The sequence below is a fragment of the Chelon labrosus genome, assembly GCF_963514085.1.
Source record: "Chelon labrosus genome assembly, chromosome: 10".
NCBI lineage: Eukaryota > Metazoa > Chordata > Actinopteri > Mugiliformes > Mugilidae > Chelon > Chelon labrosus.
This window is the reverse complement of record NC_140360.1, coordinates 20,953,529-20,973,658: the sequence shown is the minus strand read 5'-3', so window position 1 is coordinate 20,973,658 and position 20,130 is coordinate 20,953,529. Positions and strand designations below refer to the sequence as shown.

At 41.8% G+C, this 20,130-nt stretch overlaps 2 protein-coding genes across 2 annotated transcripts; both read right to left on the bottom strand.

Annotated features, from left to right (window-relative positions):
* Nucleotides 1–7,253: 7,253 nt before the first annotated feature.
* Nucleotides 7,254–8,970, bottom strand: LOC311493733 (thyrotropin-releasing hormone receptor; the record flags this gene model as incomplete). The annotated part of the gene is made up of 2 exons (XM_084552508.1): nt 7,254–7,770; nt 8,194–8,970. The coding sequence occupies 2 exons, from the start codon at nt 8,968–8,970 to the stop codon at nt 7,378–7,380; spliced, it is 1,170 nt and encodes a 389-aa protein (XP_084408634.1). The 3' UTR covers nt 7,254–7,377.
* A 2,086-nt stretch (nt 8,971–11,056) lies between these two features.
* On the bottom strand, nt 11,057–14,331 carry ocstamp (osteoclast stimulatory transmembrane protein; the record flags this gene model as incomplete). The annotated part of the gene is made up of 3 exons (XM_084552602.1): nt 11,057–12,251; nt 12,359–13,445; nt 14,294–14,331. The coding sequence occupies 3 exons, from the start codon at nt 14,329–14,331 to the stop codon at nt 11,895–11,897; spliced, it is 1,482 nt and encodes a 493-aa protein (XP_084408728.1). The 3' UTR covers nt 11,057–11,894.
* Nucleotides 14,332–20,130: the final 5,799 nt, after the last annotated feature.

Below are 20,130 nucleotides of genomic sequence, written 5' to 3'. Positions count from 1 at the left end.
GTCAAAGACACACACAACAAGGTCTACTAAGATTAAATGTTTTCCCAGGGACCATCTCAGGAGATCGTCAAGTGTCTAGGACAATTTCCGTGGCATTCCGACGGTGAGTAATTGGTTTTTCTGGATAAATAACTTGTTTATTTTCAATGTGATCAACGAATGCAATGTCTGAAATGGAATCAGAGTCATGGTGGCAAACATTTAGTCAGATATAACTCCATTACTTCAGTAACTGAATCTGGCAGACGACGTTTAGAACTAAGACTAGTAACATCACGATCAGCACACAGCAGACATTTATTCTTAAAGTCTGCCTACATAATTTAAACTTGGAGCATCCTTTTAAAGCAATTCTTACCTTTCTGGCATTTTTGCACTTTTCTTTTGTGATCTTAAAATGCTCCTAAAAAGCGTATGGCACACTAAAATGTAAAAGAAATCCACCAGGCGTCGAAACTCATCAATATTCAATTCTCATATATTTCTGATAAAAGTCTGACCAATTTGCAGCACTTCCTGGCTGTCATCTGTCGCCGCTTCCTTCTAGTTGACTGTCGCGCGCCTCTGTGGCAGAGATACCACATTTTATATAATAATATAATAATAATTTTATTTAGTTACTGTTTTCACTTACCGGTGCCTCTGATACGGACTCCATTGACCCGTTTCACTGCTCCTCTACCTTCACTTTCCCACCGCGTGCATCAGGGGGAGGAGGGGAGCGTCAAAGGTCAGGCAGGGGGGAAGCGGGTGGGACTTTGGAGTTGTCCATGTTCAAATTTTTACTAAGTGTTGTGCATCATGCCAGAGAGGTCAGAACTGCTTTAAGCGAATGACTTTAAAGGCCTGTCACAGATACCCCCACACAAGTGTCCTCAATTATTCTACTCTGACTCATGGAGGTGCAAGGAAACTGAGAGGAGAACTGAAGAGGTGTCTGTCAAACACAGTCTCCAGAAGTCCAACCTGTCTTGAGAGGAATTAAAACACCTAAGGGAGATGTATTTATGTTAAATGCAAGTTCTTTTTTTGTTTCATGTCCATTTCTCAGTGGACATTTGACCTGTCACAATAGGGAAGGCAGAGGTTAAGTGTGCCTGACCTCCTCTAAGCGGATCACAGTCATCGTTAATAGACCTGGGTTCTCCCAGGTCAAAATGTGTACCAAGAAAAATATGTTTCAGGATTTAATAAATTACTGAGGACAGTTTCTTGCAGATGTTCAAATATTGTATGTTCAGTTTCTTCAGAACTACAATATTTGATATCGTTATGAACAGCACTTTCATAACAGTGATTTCATTTCTGTGTTTACTCAACGCTATTTGGATGATATTTCTAAATTGTAGTTTTGAGATAAGCAAACATACCCCCAGAGAGAAATAATGATTTTGTTTAATCAAACGTAACTGAACAATTATGCAGCTAATATTCACAGACTGTGCTGTGTCGCTTACAAGGAAACTTTGCAAATGCATCGTTTGTTTTTCTTGGGTTCACACGTAGCTCCTTTTTCATCTGCCAGCTATATGCAGAACCAAAATTCAAACAAGAGTTTTTGTTTCTTTTTTACATTTAGATTTGTTTTGAATAGTGTTTTTCCCACTTCGGGTGCTTCCTTTTGAAAATATTCACCTCTTCTAAAAGCAAAAAATCTTCCTTTGGCAGTGCAGGAATAACATGTCACATAAGCTAAAACCCATTTCCCGCCTCCCTGCTTTGTGCCGTAATTAAGTCTGTTCTCCGTGTTTTGTAGTGTCCGTGAAGCAGCTCCATTTCATTCAAACACGGGACGATCAATGGGCGAGAAAGAATAAGCAGCCTCCTCAACGCGGTGTAATGGGTTCCCTGAAACAACACAAAATGCTCTGGCTGCCCTTTGATTATTTGTGTCAATACTGAAAAGACGAGCTCTTGACGGATAAAATATTCACCCTCGCAAAGGAACAGCTCATCCTGTTATCTAAAGAAAATAAAACATGTAATCCTTGCTGCTGCCTATCGTCCTCGCTGTTACCCATCGCATTATTTATTTGTTCATGATGTTTAAATAAAGGTTGATATGGCAGCTTTTTGAGATCCATCTGTGATACACAATATTTGTTTATTACACAGATATCATCACGTAAAAGCATTTTTCTCCCTTAGATATGGAAGCAAGAGACAAAAGCTTGGTTCAAAACTTGACCATGACAATGACCCATCACTCAGTAAAAGAGAAGTACTTAGATTTTTAATAATGGCAAAACAACACATAAAAACATAAATAACCATTACTCTGGAAGGAGCATTTGCATTATATTTACAATCTGACAATCTGCTGTGCCTCATAATCTATCTGCAAAGAAACTTTTAATTTTAGCAAGCAACTTAGTGGAGTAATAAGTACAATTACTACTGGACTACTGATTAATTACCTGAGTGACAACATACAATTAACATCTCAGTAATAAGAGCCACTGACCTTTTTCACTCTGAATGACCCCACATGTCTTTTATGACCATAATAACTGCAAACACACAGCTTGGATTTGCTTAGTAGTCATGTCCCAGCTTCAGATTCATTACGATTCTTGGTTTCTTGTGTAACAATAATATATTAAGGTGTGAGCTTAACAGTGACTTAAATGTGGAGAAACCATGTCGCTGTGCAAGCAAGTTTAGGTGATTAATGTAAGAGACAGAATCACATTCGTGCCTGATTTTTAAAAAAGGAAATGCTTTAGAAGTTTAGTTTGACATTTAAAGAATTGTGGTTGTCTAGGTTTAGGCTAGCTAGCACTCCTTCCTCTCCATTTTGCCTTGTTTGTGATGTAGCTAATCTCAAAGTGAACATATTTGTGGGTCAGTGTGAGCGACACAGTGAAAGCAGGTCATATGCACATACAGTTTAGAAATATTATGCTTTTGTACCTTTTTATTCAGGAAAATTAGCCAACATTACATATCTGTGAGTTGCAAAGGTAAGTGCGCCTCTAGGATTACAAGTTAATTTCAAGACCAAATTAGAGTCCATCTGTTAAGAAGTGTTTCCAGTCAATGTAATGAGATTCAGGTGTCATCCAAGTACAACCCTGCATTCCAGCATCGGAGCCTCATCCCATCCGTGAAACATGGGGGTGGTGCTGTCCTTGTTTGCCCCTGTTTTTGTTGCATCTGGGCCAGGACAGCTTGACATAATTGATGGACCAATTAATTACAACTAAGAAAACTCTATATAACTGAATTATATTATATTAACTCACCATCCACCTCCGTCATTTCTGACAGCAACCACGTCACAGTTTGTCTGATGTGACGGATGAAAACAGCAACATAATTGTGATATTATGCAGTGAAGTAAGATGTGTTGTTGTGAATTAACCAGCTGCTAACACCAAGCTAGCTGATTCATGTTCTTGTCAGCCATGTCATGCTGCCCACAGGAGACACAGCAGGACATTATCTTACAATCTCTAATTCATCTCTCTAGCTCTTCATAAGCTCATCCAGTAGAGAACAGTGGCTGTGCTGCGCAGCCTGCAGGAAGGTCAGCACCACTGCTATGGGTCCAGGCTGGGTAACGGACAGCCCTTTTAACATGCTTAACATTAGTAAGTTCTCCATGCTGTGTTTGATTTTTTTTGGCATGGGAGTTTTCTTTCACAAAACTAATTGTATTTTCATTTCATCGGTTTTCTTTTGAACATGTTTTTGATAAACTGCATTGACGCACAGGAGCAGTGGAAATTGACTTAAGAAATTCAACTCTGTGTGAAAGTTTTCCTCTTTTTTAAACTTGAAACTTTTCTAATGAGACACATCATTACCATTTAAAATTGATGTGAAATAATTGTTTATGTAACTGATGAGGTTTCAGAATTTTGTAAGTCATTTGTCAGACGTAACAGCTTTGGTACAAAATGAATGGGCTAAATGCAAAATTTCTAAAAACACTCCATACACCAGCTAATGAACCACATAAACTGTCTGTACCAACAAATCTGTTCAGTCACAGGACAGCGACTCTTCGGGGAAAGAAAACAACTGGAGGAAAATCCCTGATTGTTACTCTGAACTGTTTAATTTCTTCATTGTTATGAAGGCTGCTGCTTTCAGACATCACCTTGCTGGTTATTTTCTACACAATAAATCTGTGAGCTGACAATTCCCTGTTAAGGACTGCCATTACTAAGAAGCACATGTTGTCAAACAACAAGACAAAATGGAGTAGCCTGCCATGATTTGTCAAAGTTGTTGCTTTAAAGGAAGTTACTGTATATCTCTGCAGAAGGCAGACAAATGGCATTACTTTGACTCATGTCCTCAATGTGGTTGCACAGTTTCTACCATATTTGAGACAAGAAGCAGAGGAAGGTGACGGGATTGTAGCTTGAAGACTGAAGGAAATTTACATATTTTCCAAGATTTAAGCAAATTTTCTGCTGAAATTTGTGGCAATGACAAATAAATAACTAACAAGTAAGTGTCAGAAAACAGCAACAGGCCGTCAGTGTTTGAATGTAACCATCTGATCATGGATCATCTTGTGGTAGTTCAGTGTTCGGACCTGGCATTCATGTGGATGTTACTTGTACCACCCACCTAGACCAGACCAGCCCCCCCCGTAGCAATGACACTCCTCAACGGCAGCAGCCATCCCCAGCAGGATGCAGCCTGACACGGACACACACACAAAAACGGTTTAGGAACAACTAAAAAAGCATGAAGAACACTAGAACCACTAACAACATTGTGTTGCCAGACACCACAGGACACCCTCAGAAGGCCCATGTCCATTCTCTGATGAGTCACAAATGATTTGGAATAAGGGACACCTACACTTAGGAAGGTGGTCATAATGTTATTCCTGATCGGTGTACAGGCACAGTGTGATTTGCCATACAGCAAAACAAAACCGAAACTGCCCTTACAACATGATGTTTATTGATCCATCTTCACATATAGAGCTAAAATAGCAGCCGTGCCGACAGGAGAGCACCTGTCACATTTCTGTCTATTCCTTCACTAATCCTCTGTGCCCTCTGTGCCATTTATTCATCATGAAACTCTACCTATAGAGAATTTATCCATATTCATGCGGTCTTAAATGTACTCCTGAGGATGTTTTTTTTTTTTTTTTTGCAGGAACCTAAAGGCTTTTAAAGCAAATCAGAAGTACAGAGAATATTAAGTGTGTCCTTGACGTGATCCATGGTATTCAGGGAGAGTGTTAGATCCGCAGTTTCTCATCAGCATACTTCAGTCCATATTAAATTTCCATTTTCTGAAGGGAACACTGGGTGAATATTGTCAAGATTTATTTCAATTTACCACAGAACTGCCATAGATAAAGAGAAGGTATACATTTAGGCATTCCTAAATGGAAAGGAAAAAGGATTTATTGCTGCCACGGTGCACAAAAAACCACAAGCTTCTTTACAAAATATCACAACTAAGTACACAATAGATAAACATATCAAACAGATTATGAAAGTGTTTTATACACAGGCGTCATACTGGTATTTTCTTCAAACTTTTCACCAAGCTGACAACTAGGGAGCTGGATATGTCGAGATGCAGAGACATGCAGTGAAGGGACTGACAGCACAAGACGACAGCACTAAGATGAGGGAGACTCAAACTTGTTGACGACAATTAGCATCACAACATTTTTTTCAATAATGCACTTGCTGTCAGACTTGATGGACATATCTTGTGGCCAAAAATTACAATTTCATTTTCCATCTCTGGCTTGGCAGGTGTTTTGAATCAGAGCTGATGTGTTTGCTTTCAGAGTTTCCATGGTCATTACCTCTTGCCTCCCACACTGAAAATCTAATGATACAAGCTTGTCCTGCACGCAAGCTCCTCCGGAATCAACAGCAATTTCAGTGGATGGACTGAGGGACTGGTTTTGTTGTTAGTAACTCATGTTAATGCAGGGACAAAGTCAAGGAGTTACAGAGGAAGTAGCTGGTATATGAAGAAAAACATTCTTGTTCCTCACTGAGACAGAGAGGCTGTGTTCACCCACACAGGTGATTTCAGTTATTCTGCACAATTAAACCTCTAGTCGGGTTTAAATTAGGTGTAGCTATTCTGGGAATCATATAATGTCACCAAAATGTACTTACTCATAACAATAAAGGTCTAAATGACCCTTTGGTGGAAATTTAACAGGACAGTAATGAGGCTGTTAGGCCCCGACATGAGGCTCAATCAGGCAGTGTACAAAAACACCTGTTTAGGTGGACCATGGCTGTGTAGAGCCTTTAGCTAATGTAGCTTAGACAGTTAGCCAAGCTGACTGTTCACATTCAAGCCAAGCTGAGCTACATATACCATCTTGATGCCTAACAATGAATTAACAGAAGCATTTACAGCCATGCTAGCAGCTCTGTGGATCTATATGTATGTTACTTTTACATTTTAGAATAAGATGAAAAGGTAAGAGGTCACCAAAGTTATTAGAGTTCATTCATAGGGAGCATGAATGTCTACCAATTTTCAAAGGAATCCATCCAAAACTCATCAACCTCAGATGTCACCAATGAGGAAAAAGTCAGAATCTCTAAATTCATTATCTGGGAGTCACAAATTTCTGTCCAAAATGTCATGACATTGGTCCCATTGAGGTATTTCAATTGATCCAGAGTCACGCTGCTGTCATGGTTACAAAAACCCACAACCACTGATACTGTGATTTAATCTGGTGAAACCTTTTGATTAAACATCCAAAATGTTTGGAAAGTACATCCACATGATGTGATACACGACATGACCATAGCCAGAAACACAGGCGGGCTCTGTAGCTGTTGTCTGTACTGTTTATAGACTTTTTATGGAATAAATTAACAACAAAAACAGATAAAAACTGGACGTTGTGTCGTGTTTCATCAGTGCTGTTGAAATGTGGCACATCTGAGTGTACAGGACACTCCAGTGTGAGCACATGAAAAGAACAAGTGCACTTCAAGAGACACAGACGTACAGTATAATGCCAGGGATATGTTGAACAGAACTGGCCCTTGACAAAACGAATTAGCATAAAGTCTGGACATTGTCTTGCGCCGAAATTAAACATATTCAACAAAGGCTTCAGTAACACATGCATCACATAAAATGTTCTCAGTGGTTCTTACGTTGTGCACAACAATGGTGAGTACCATTTAGAAAAAAAAAACCTACAAAAACCCACTTAGTAGGTTGAAGCTGACACTGTTTTTACAACACTGTACTGGTGCAATCACAAATACAACACCACACATAAAACCTGTTTCGTAGTTATCAAGAAGAATATCTATAGATTTCAATAGCTTCTTTTTTAACAGTTGGAACAGCCTCATAGATATTTTATCATGCAAACGCAGCCTGTTGTAATCCCCACAGTGTTCATTAAGAAATGTTGAGTGCACTTGCTTCATCACCTGTTACGTTAAACCTGTTGGAGGTTTGTCCGCTGACTTCCTCCTGCTCTGTGACCGGCTCGTTGCTCTCATGGGATAAATTCTTCATCACGCTGTAATATATGGGCACATTGTACTCCGCCTCCTTGTGCCGCCGGTTGCACTTGCAGAGCTTTTTGAATGCTACGCGGAACTTCTGTGACATGAGGTTGTAAATGATGGGGTTGATCGCGCTGTTGGTGTAGATGCACATCCGGCAGAACAGCAGGAACCAGGTGTTGTGGTAAGGAGGGTCAATGAAGGAGTTGACCACCACCAGTGTTCGGTAAGGCATCCAGAGCAGGGCAAAGAGGATGACCACCACCGCCAGCATCTTTGTTATCTGGTGGGGCAGAGAAAGAGATAGATGAGCAAGGAAATAAGGAACAATAGCTTCTAAAATATTGTGATCGCAACGCTGTGTTTCAGCCCTGGAAGACATTTGATTATCACACAAACAATACGATTTGTGTGAAATTCTTAAAATATCATTACTTTTGGAAGTATATGGTTGTAAACCAAACTTTTGGACAAATTAAAATGTTAATCCAATGAGTCTTCTGAGGAAATTGGGATTTTGAGGAAAAGATGTACAGTAAGTTTCTTCCTCTGGGGACCATGAATGTTAAAATTTCATGGTAGATTATTGGACCAACAGTGACAATGCAATCTACATTTCTGATTAAATTATTTAGATTTCAGTAAACAACGGTTTTGCTTTTGTTTCCTTGCTCTGAATGGTGTGGAGATCTAGTTTTTCTTCTACCTGTTTTCTTGCAGAGACTGCACTCTTGTTGGTCTTGTTGGTGCTGTTGCAGTGACCCTGGTGAACTGAACCCCCTCCGGCTCGGTCGCTGAGGTGCGACGGCAGAGGGCTCATGAACAAAATCCTCGCAATAAACCCGTACAGCACAGTGGCCACGATGAGGGGGATGACGTAAAACAAAGTGAAGTCCAGGAAATAAATCGGCATGTAGAGGCTCCTGGAGACACGGTAGCCACATGTGACCACCACCCCGTTGGCGTAGACAGTCTCATCCGTGTCCACCAAAAAGAACCACATGGTACAGTAGAGGGAGGTGAAGATCCAGACTCCTGCTATGATCCTCTTGGCCCGGGAAACAGTGCATATGAACTGTGCCTGTATGGAGTGACAAATGGCAATGTATCGTTCAATGGTGAACGCCGTGATGGAGCAAGACGACACGTTGATGCCCAGGTACTGAAGGTAAGTGATACACAAGCATCCTGTGTAGCCGTATATCCAGAAGGCTACAACATCAGAGATATTAGGCAGGCCAGCAGCCAAGAGCACGATGAGGTCTGCGACAGCCAAGCTGACGAGGTAGCAGTTGGTCGGAGTCACCATGTGTTTAGTGCGCAGCACAACCAGCACCACCATGATATTCCCAGCAATCCCAACGCCACAAATGAGCATTGTCAAAAATATTGTTATGACTTGTTCTTCCAGAGGGTTCAGAGGCATTTCTGTCAGATTTACAATCTGAGTGACATCCTGAAAGATGGTGGTGTTGTTCTCCATCTTGTTAATCTTCAGAAAACAAAATGAGAATCCTCAAGATAGAAACAAAACAAACAAATATTAGACAAAAATTTTCAGGCGTGGGCAGGGGGCTGATTATTATAACCCTAAACATCAGGGTTAAAACTAAAAAACTGAAACTGAAAAAAAAAGTATACAGACTTTGTTGATTTTTAATACAATCACAGTGCTTCTGTGGCTACAGGGCTACAATGACAAGGAACTACTCTACCACAATATACAAAAACATGTACAAAAAAGCTGAGTCTCAGTATGTCATTTAATGAGTCTCTTCTTCTGGGCATTATTGGATATGTGACTATGCCCTGAAACAATGACATGATTCTTGCACACACACACAAAAATGCAACTTGATACTTTAAAAACTGCACACAGGAAGGCTGATTTGGGGGAATTAAAAGTAAAAGCCTACCCTTCTCTCCCACAAGTCAGACTAACCTTCAGCAAAAGGAAATGTATCCCCCAATTTTCTGATCCCCACCATCACACACAAACCCCACAATTTCTATTCAGTCCATTAAATGAAGCAGAAATTAACCGATAAAACATTTAGAGTTGTTAGAAAATTAGTAAATATAAACGCAACTTACCATAATTTGCAAAAAGCAGCTCTCACTCTGATCTGGTCGCAGCGCTCAGGTGCAATCAACCAAGAAACACAGATGACTGCTCAGTCCTCCTCCAGAGTCGTTCTAGTTGTCCACATCTGCCTCTCTCCCTCTCTATTTTCCCAGTGCACCCCTCCCTCTCGCACCACTCACCATTATATCCACACCGCTTTGCACAGTCACCAGCTTAAAAATCAATTACACCTCACACTCATCCGAGCCCAGAATGTCATGTCAACCGTGGACATGACATAAAACCCTGTAATTACAGTCAGAACAGAGGTGGTAGCCTGCAATTCAACACGTCATTCACTGGCCATTGAACTGAAATGCCACTAATTAAGAAGTAGACCTTTTTTTGCTGACACAATTTAACTAACCCTCATGTGAAAAGGCAAATTTACAGCATCGGATTCGCCTCCTTTTTTTCAAAGAGTGTAGAATTAGAAAGTGTCTTTTCTCCCGAGGGACAAACAGGAGCAGACATCATAGGATTAAGATTCTTGCTATTCCCATGAGGCACATTTTGGATAGCAGCTTCTGGCAGTTGGGCTGTATTGTAGATGCTGGTACTGTTAAAGTCTAGCACAAGAAATTATATTCAAACCAATCATCCACAAAATCAGACTTGAAAGCAGGCAGAAAATCTTTTTAACACTGTATCTGTGGACAGGACTGTCAGTGAGAATACAAATGCATGAGAGATTCTTGCATTTTCATTGAATAGTGTAGTTCAAACAAAGAAGTCTGCAGGCTGCCTATAATGAATACGTAGCAGGTTTGCAGAAGAATAAAAACCCTGCAGAACCGTTCTTGTTCAGGTAATTGTCTGATTGAACTGCTGAATGCTAAGACGCCTGTCCTACTGTGCCTGAACAAATGTATTAGTCTCCGTATCTTCAGCTGCACACACTCATACATTTATACCTTTACGCCTTATTTGTCACCTCAAATGTCAGGTTGTCAAAAGTACCCAATATATGACTAATTTTTTAAAAATAAATTAAAACATACGTAGAATAGTTCTTTTTAATTTGATGGGAAGCAGCAGCCATAAAATTGTTAACTTGTCTTGTATTCCGGTGAATTTCCAATAAGAATAAACCCAGAGGTTTCAGAGCTGTCACACACACACAGCATGTAACACATGTGAGAATTCATTGCAATAGACAGCATATGAATAATTTACAATTCAACAGCAGTGTATTGTCTCGGCACTGGTTGCAGAATGTTGAGACAATCATGAAGTGGATAAAAAGTTATGTGTAAAAATAGACGATAACGAAGTGTTCTTTTATTATTCTGGGATGAAGTCTTAAAATAAACCCCCGGCAGCCTCAAGGGAATTATGAGCAGGAGCCTACTGATATGCAAAGGACAAGAGGAAGTGAGGGCACACTGATTAAAATAGGTTGGAGAATTATTGGATGTGTGCATAAAACGGATTTATTTAATCTAATGAAGCCAATGTAGGCCAATATAATAATCCAAAAACTGTAAAATCAAATTAAGGGCTATTTATTTCCTAATGTTACCGGTGGATGTTGTTCTTTGTTTTTATTTATCCAAAGCACCATAGTGGCATCTAGTGGGGCTGAGATGTAAAAAGAAAAAAAAGAAAGAAAGAGCAATTCTGCGTACTGTACAGAAAAATATTCTATACAGTACAACATCCGTGACCTTTTGTGTGAGAAACACGAGGCGTTAGCGTCAGGCGTGTGGAGCGAAGTGATTGCAAGTTCAGCGAATGTGTTGTTACATCTAAAAACCACAAGTTAGCGCTTACAAGGAAAGTGTCGAGGGGTCCTATGCCTGCAGAGGCGAAGGCGTCATGGCAGTTGAGTCATACACAGGATGTTCAATTAATGACCTGAAAAACAGCAGGGAGGCTGCACTTTGACACAGTGGAGCAATGCCTGCACGATAATATACAAAGGATGTTTACGTTTGTCCACAGTTTTAACTTACTGAGTTAGCAGCTGATCAGAACTAAAGACAAAGAACAAAAATGAATGAGAACATCACTGGGTTTGCAGGTTAATATTTGCTGATTTTATTTTTAAGGGACCATTTTTGTTCTAATTTAGTGCATTGTAATTTAACTTCAAGCTTTTCTGGAGCTGCAGTGACTGAGCAGGTCACATTTAAAGATAAGATAATGATAAAATATATATAGTAAAACACATTCATTACTTTTTAACCCGATGATGACACAAAATAAAGAGATATTACAGGTCATCCTTAAACATGTGATCCAAACTTCATGACAGTCCATCGAACACTTGTAGTAACATTTCACTCAGAACTCCTAACGTCAACAGTTATGGTCCCTTTCTCCTCTTTTTTATTCTGCCTCCCTTGTATTTTCTTCATCAAGTAAGCCACCCTCCTTTCCTCCTGCTCTCTGAAAAAGGATGCTGAGATTTTCCTGCGCAGCCGCCTGGCGTAAACCTCGAGGAACACCAGAAAGTAGCTCATCAGCCACAGGCATCCCAGCAGGAGTGTGACTCCCAGGTTGGGAGATGAAGTTGTCACATCGCAGAGTGACGGCTCGGGGCTGAAGTTCCACTTGTAATCCCTGTGGAAGTTTGTCAGCTCCCTCGTAATACACGACTGTGGAATAATACAAAAGGCAGGGGGGAACCACAGAACCTAAAAACAAGAGCGAATACATGAATACCCAAAAAGAGTGAGGAAGCAAAAACTGCAGAATAGAAGATCTGAGGGTGCTGAGGTGAAATGTCTGTGTGCTGTCTCACCTTATAATTGACACTTATGCTGGCAGATGTAGGTGGAAAATCCAGCACCCACGGCACAATCATCTGAACTATATAATACACAAAATGATCTAAGGCTACTATTAAAGATATAGCAATATAATACAACGTCACTACAACCAGAGATATGAAACAAGAGGCACATTCCTGGCTTCTTATTTTACAGCCTCTGAGATTTATTGCATTTTTAGCCGGGCTTTTGTTCCCAGCATGAGGTGTTTTTTGCAGGAGCTCTTTGGAGATGTAGCCATTATCAAACTGAACTGATGTCAGATAAGATTTCAGGTAGCGTGCAGACTCGACAATCAGTAATGCGACAAAAATGGCTGCAAGAATCCGGTTTGAGAGAAGTTTGTATTCTTTCAGCAGGTTCCTGGCGTGTGAGAATTTGCGCTCTATCTGCCCAATCAGCTCAGTAAACCTGCAATTGACCTCTGACACGTCAACATGTGTGAAATGATCTAAAGTCCTTAAGTTGGTGACAATGCTCAAGTCCTCCCTCTTCACTTTGATGACTTCTTCAACAAGCTCTTGCTTAACCATGTTCAAGGATTCAGATGAGTTTAATAAAGTATTTGTAAAACCCTCAGCAGTGCACTTCAGAATGCGTGCCACCGCCCCCACGTTGACTGTGATATTAGGGATGACGTTCAACAGCAGAATCATCACAGAGGCTGAGATGAGGAGTTTGCGTCCCTGCTTGGTGCAGACAGTGGGCAGAATCATAGTCAGCACACAGCGCAGGGGGTGGCACAGGGAGGTGACCAGAAACATGGCCACACTGTAAATGCAGGCCATCGGAACAGACGCTCCTTGGTCGTATCTCAGAGTCTTAGACAGCCAGTGGTGAAGCAGGGCGCCAGTAACAATGGCAAGTGTGAAACAGAGAGAGAGCAGAGTCAGCACGTCTCTGCCTGCAAGAGTCGGTGCAGAGTAAACTTCCCATAGGTAAAACAGGAGAGGTTTTATGGGCTGTATCCAAGATCTTGTTCTGTTCACAAAGAGAAAATATACAACATGGCAATTACAGAAGTGCTCCTGTTCCTTATATTTGCCAAAGGTAGGAGCACTTTACACCACTCTTTACTGAAGATGGCTAAACTAATCATATCCTGTCTCCTCTTTCATACTGAACACACTGACATGAGTGTGGCATTAGTTTTCACTTCTAAACCGCAGCAAGAAAGCAAATATGCAAATTTTTCAAACAGAAAAACTGAGAAGCTTTCTTTACAACTTAGAGCAAATACTGGATATAAGGGGTAGCAGTTAGTCTTCATGTGTCCAGAGTTTAAAAGACATATCAGGACCTTCAAACACCAATAAATTTAGTTTAGTTTAGTTTATTGGTTTTGTTTGACAGGGACCATGCATAGAATAGCTTCTATACCAGGGTTAGCTAAATAGCTAATTTACACCTGTAGTCCCTGGGCAGGATGTTCAAGCGCAGTAAAAAAACACAAACACAGACAAGATGAAAAGACAACAGGATTAACATTACAAGTATAAGAAAAACTAAAAGAAAAACAAAAAGAAAAACAAAGATCAATGATCACAAGCTTGATTGTCTTTCAGCCATGTCTTCAAAAACTTTTTAAAACTATGACAGCTACAGCTACAGCTACAAATGACAGCTACATCTGGTTTAATCCATACACAAAATATTATATGAGAAAATAACAAGTTGTGGCTTTAGGAAGAGTGATGCTGTTGTACTAGAACTATTTATTTACTCTCCTGAAGTAAAATAACACAAGTACAGTCAAGAGTAAAGTATAAATAACACTTTCAAGAGCAAAAACTTTTTTTTGCTTTTTTAATAAAAGGCTTTAGATGCTATAGACTGATACATTTTCAGGAAGCCCTTAGACCACTAAGAGTCTATTAAAAATAATTTAAATAGATAACATTTCTTACCTGAAAGGCAAAAAAACTTTTTCTGTCATCGACTCCATTCTCTCTAAGAAAATGGGCTTGAGAACAAACAAATCTTGGGAAGTTTTTGATGGACTGTGAAGGTAAAAAGGGGAACTGCCATCTGACAGTCACCGTCATGATGGTTTTTGTGGGTCACTGACAAGTTCCCATGTGAGAACTGAAAAGGCCGCTCTTCTCCGTGTAAACCATACGTGACACAAAATCATATGAAGAAGCATGGCATAGTCATAGACACAATGTGACATAGGTCACACTGACCAGAGTGCAGTTTCAAAATGATTGGAAAGGATTGTCTGTGTCATGTCTTTTTTTAGTATTTCACACCTCTAAATGTTTTTATTTATATATGGTTAAAGCAAACACTTGTCTTGAATCTTGAATTATTCTTTAGTCGTTAACATATAGTTTTATGAGGAGAGAAATTAATAAAAAATAATAATGATAAAATGTGTGAGAGTAAATGTTTATCGTGTCACCTGGAGTTGTTTTCAGTTGGACCTTCTGTTGCTATAGCAACCCCTGCTGGCACAACAGTTACAGATTAACTGACAGTTAGCCTTCATTTGCCATTTTGTCTGATGTGAACAAACACTGATAGTCAATGGTTATTTACTCTGACAACACCACAAAAATCAAGAGAGCACTATCGACTTTTATTTATGGCTGTTTTGTGATTTGCTATTGTGTAGGGATTGTTTTTATAATCAGCTTGTGGCTAACTAAGCTAGCCACTCCGCTAGCTGTCTAAAGTAACGAATGGACACTTTTGTCAGTAGACATTTGCGACAGTGGGGAAAGCACACTTACTGTATATCATTGATGGTTCACTTCCATTAAGGGTTTCAGTGAGCTATGACGATGACAAACAGTATGTGAACCCGTAGCGGCAAATCAAAATATCTGCCGTGAAAAAGGTCTATAGACAGCCAAGTTATGATGGTAACACTACCACTACCTTCTGTAATGCAATTTCACATTTAGACATCCTTCATGGGCGGCACAGTGGGGGGGTGGTTAGCACTGATGCCTCACAGCAAGAAGGTCACCGGTTCGAATCCATGGAATTTCCGAATCCTTTCTGTGTGGAGTTTGCATGTTCTCCCTGTGTCTGCGTGGGTTCTCTCCGGGTTCTCCGGCTTCCTCCCAACATCCAAAGACATGCTCATTAGGTTAATTGGTGATTCTGAATTGGCCGTAGGTGTGCATGTGAGTGTGAATGGTTGTATGTCTCTGTGTTAGCCCTGCGATGGACTGGCGACCTGTCCAGGGTGTACCCCCTGCCTCTCGCCCGATGACAGCTGGGAAAGGCTCCAGCAGACCCCGCGACCCTTAACAGGAATAACCGGGTATAGAAAATGAATGAATGAATGACATCCTTCATCTGTTTGATGTAAATAGACAAAGCCTAAAAGTGCATGTCCAAAACCGTCCAATCACTATTCACAACTGTATTTCATAGAAATGTTAGTGAAGAAACTTTCCCGTGAAGATTAGTCACCAGCACTGTTGATTGTTTCAAAAAAATTCTAATTCTTAATATATATTGACAATTTTTATTTACACTGTTTAAATGTTTGCTAAGTTCAATTTCTGACTGAACAATAACCTACTAACAGTAATATTAGCTTGTGAATAAACCACTGAATCAATTTAAACAGGTATATTCTGAAGCTCTTATTAATTTAGAAATGCATTAAAGTATTATCATTAAATTATTAATTATGCATTAACTACCATTACAATTTCAAAACTTTGAAGAAACCACACAGCATACAGAGGCACGTCTCAGTCTATCACTCTCTGCCTCTTGTTTAAAATTGTTCAAATTAAAACACTAAAATTAAACATTTTAACGCCATCCAATCTAAAAGATCTATTCAATCCTCAAGTTCAATTTTAAGTTTATTTACACTGCTCCATTGACATTCAAAATGTTGTTCTCAGGTCTCAAGATGCTTGACAGACCCCCGAGCCTGAAACCCCCACAGGAAGCCATTATGCAAGAGTGACAAGGAAGAAAACCCTTTCAACAGGAAGAAACAACGAGCAGCTCATGTGACGGTGAACCAAATGCTGGAGGCTGGCAAAGTAGAAAGACAGAAAAAGAGAGAGAAGAGAAAAGAGTAGATGATAAGAAGAGAGAATCATAAACAAGCAGATACATACAGGTACATGCATTTTGATGAATCTTATTAGAATACATGCATCGTACAGTACATGACAGAGGTTCATGATACATGCAAGACTGATAACATGGAGAGCCAACAATTACTTATTAGTAATTATAAAACAGCTTAGTGGATAGCAGGTGATCTCGTAAGGCTAATCTAAACTAAATAAACAATGTTAGTTTTTTGTATTACAGGTCAGGAGGCTGCCATATAGTACTTACATAAGATGTGTAAAATGTGAGAAATAGGAGAAGTGCTCTGTGCACAATTGGAGGTTCCCCAGCAGCCTAGGCCTATATGTACACTGCAAAAAAAGTCGCCACCTTGATTTTACTAAGCAAATTGTCACGTCTGCCGATATAATTCGGACACAAGTCTCAAACACGAAACCCGAAGCCAGTGTAGTTGTGATAAAACCGGTTTATTGAAGGAACAAAGCTGGCTAGTCAGAAGCAGGTTGTGTGGTATTCCGGAGAGAACGGGGGAGGAGGTGCAGGGAAGAAGGCTGGCAGAATGGTGGAGCTGGTGAGGATCCCAAGGAGATGACAAGAGAACTGAATGAGTGGATTGGTCCAGGAGCTGAAGACAAAGAGACAAGAAATGAGTATACAACGCTATACGGAGTATTAGAGCAAAAAACCAAGGCAATGTACCACTATGGTAAGCAGACGATCTGGCGACGAGTGGAGGACTGAACCAGGATTATATTGATGAGGTGAGTAGGTGGCTGATGAGGCTCCATTGCTTGCAGGTGTGTTAGCAGGTGGCTCCAGCTCCGCCCAGCCTTCAGAGAGAGACAGGCAGAACAAATCCACACAGAAACATAGATCCTGACAGTACCCCCCCCTTAATGGGTCGCCTCCTGGCGACCCCCAGGCTTGGATGGATGAGCAGCGTGGAATTCCCTAACCATGGCAGCATCCAGGACAAAAGACCGCGGCACCCAAGACCGCTCCTCTGGTCCATAACCCTCCCAATCGACCAGATACTGGAGGCCACGACCCCTCCGCCGCACATCCAAGAGGCGCCTAACAGTGAATGCAGGGTGGTTGTCGATGAGCCGGGGGGGAGGCGGGGGTTCGGTTGGAGGGCAAAGCACACTGTGACGAACAGGTTTCAACTGAGAAACATGGAAAGTTGGATGGATCCTAAGAGTCTTGGGCAGTTCCAGACGGACAGCAGTGGGACTGATAATTTTCAAAATCTTAAAGGGACCAAGGAAACGAGGTGACAACTTGCGGGAATCCGTCTTCAGGGGTACATCTTTGGAAGATAACCAAACTGACTGACCTGCTTGGTACTGAGGAGCAGGAGTTCTGTGTCGGTCAGCTGCTCTCTTGGTCTGGGCAGAGGAACGAAGAAGAGAAGTGCGGGCCTTCTCCCATGCTCTCTGACAGCGCAGAAGATGCTGCTGAACGGATGGCACTGCCAGCTCTTTCTCCTGACTGGGAAACAAAGGGGGCTGGTAACCCAGCGATGCTTCAAATGGTGACATACCTATGGCAGATGAGACCAGGGAATTGTGGGCATATTCGATCCAGGGGAGGAAAGTGCTCCAGGAAGCAGGGTTTGCCGACACCATACAACGCAGGGTTGTCTCCAGATCCTGGTTTGCTCGTTCTGTCTGGCCATTTGACTGAGGGTGGAAACCGGAAGACAGGCTGGCCGTGGCCCCGATGCCCTGACAAAAGGCTCGCCAAACCTGTGACACAAACTGAGGTCCCCTGTCAGAGACAATGTCCACTGGGATGCCATGTAAACGAATGACATGGTTAGTAAGTAGTTCAGCTGTCTCCTTGGCAGATGGCAGTTTGGAAATGGCAATGAAATGTGCTGCTTTAGAAAAACGATCTACCACAGTAAGGATGGCAGAGTTACCTTGAGATACAGGGAGTCCGGTCACAAAGTCCAGGGCAATGTGGGACCACGGCCGACCTGGGATGGGCAGAGGCTGAAGGAGACCCGATGGTGGTGAATTTGAGGTTTTCCCTCTAGCACAAACTGAACAGGCCAAAACATATGAGCGAGTGTCTTGGTCCATCGTGGGCCACCAGAAGCTGCGTTTCAACAAAGTCAGTGTTCTATTTATTCCTGGATGACAGGAGAATTTGCTACCATGAATCCATTGAAGTACTTGGGCTCGGGCAGACTCGGGGACAAACTGAAGGCCAGGGGGACCACTTCCTGGATCGGGTTGAGTACGAAGTGCCTCCTGGATGCAAGACTCAATCTCCCAGGTGATGGGAGCGACTAGGCAGGAGGGAGGGAGAATATTCTCTGGTTTATCTGGCGACTCCTCCTGGCAGAACTGGCGGGAAAGGGCATCTGGTTTGGTATTGCGGGAACCAGGGCGATAGGTAAGTGTAAAGTTAAATCTGCTGAAGAAGAGTGCCCACCTAGCTTGCCGGGGATTTAATCTCTTGGCAGACTGGATATAAGCCAGGTTTTTGTGGTCTGTCCAAACTACAAATGGTTGTACAGAGCCCTCCAACCAATGTCGCCACTCTTCCAGGGCCATCTTCACCGCCAGCAGTTCCCTGTTGCCCACATCATAGTTTTGTTCTGCTGGAGATAGTCGTTTAGAGAAAAACGCGCAGGGGTGGAGCTTGTAGTCTGGACCATGGCGTTGAGAGAGGACTGCTCCCACTCCTGCATCAGAAGCATCCACCTCTACAATGAATGGCAAGGAGGAATCAGGATGAACGAGAACAGGGGCTGTGGTGAAGAGTCTCTTGAGGAGGAGAAAAGCAGCGTCAGCTTCCAAGGACCACTGGAAAGGCACTGCAGAAGAGGTAAGACGAGTGAGAGGTGCAATAACTGTGCTAAAGTTCTTGATAAACCTCCTGTAGAAGTTGGCAAATCCAATAAACCTCTGCAATTCCTTACGGTTGCCAGGAACGGGCCACTTTGTCACTGCTTCCACCTTCTCTGGGGCAGTCTTGACCTGTCCTTCCTCGATAATAAACCCCAGGAAACTGACCTCCTTTGCATGAAATTCACACTTCTCCGCTTTAGCATAGAGTTTGTTCTCCAGGAGGCGCTGAAGAACGGCCTGTACATGCTGCTGGTGCTCCTCTAGGGATTGGGAAAAAATCAGAATGTCATCAAGATATACAAAAACAAATCTGTTCAAGAAATCCCGTAGGACATCATTAATCAAGGCTTGGAAAACTGCGGGGGCATTGGTGAGTCCAAAAGGCATCACTAGGTACTCAAAATGACCCAGAGGGGAGTTAAACGCAGTCTTCCATTCGTCCCCTTCCTTAATCCGAACCAAATGATAAGCATTCCGGAGATCCAGCTTGGTGAATATGGTTGCACCGTGGAGTGGAGTAAAAGCAGAATCAATGAGGGGCAGAGGGTATTTATTCTTAACTGTAATATTGTTAAGTGGCCTGAAATCTATGCAAGGTCTTAATGTAGAGTCTTTCTTGGGTACAAAAAAGAACCCAGCTCCAAGTGGGGACGAGGAAGGTCGGATAATGCCGGCTGCCAGGGAATCCCGGATGTATCGCTCCATTGCCTCGTGCTCAGGTCTGGAGAGATTGTACAGGCGGCTAGAAGGAAGGGGAGCACCAGGGAGCAGGTCGATAGAGCAATCATAGGGCCTATGTGGGGGCAGAGAGAGTGCTTTAGACTTACTAA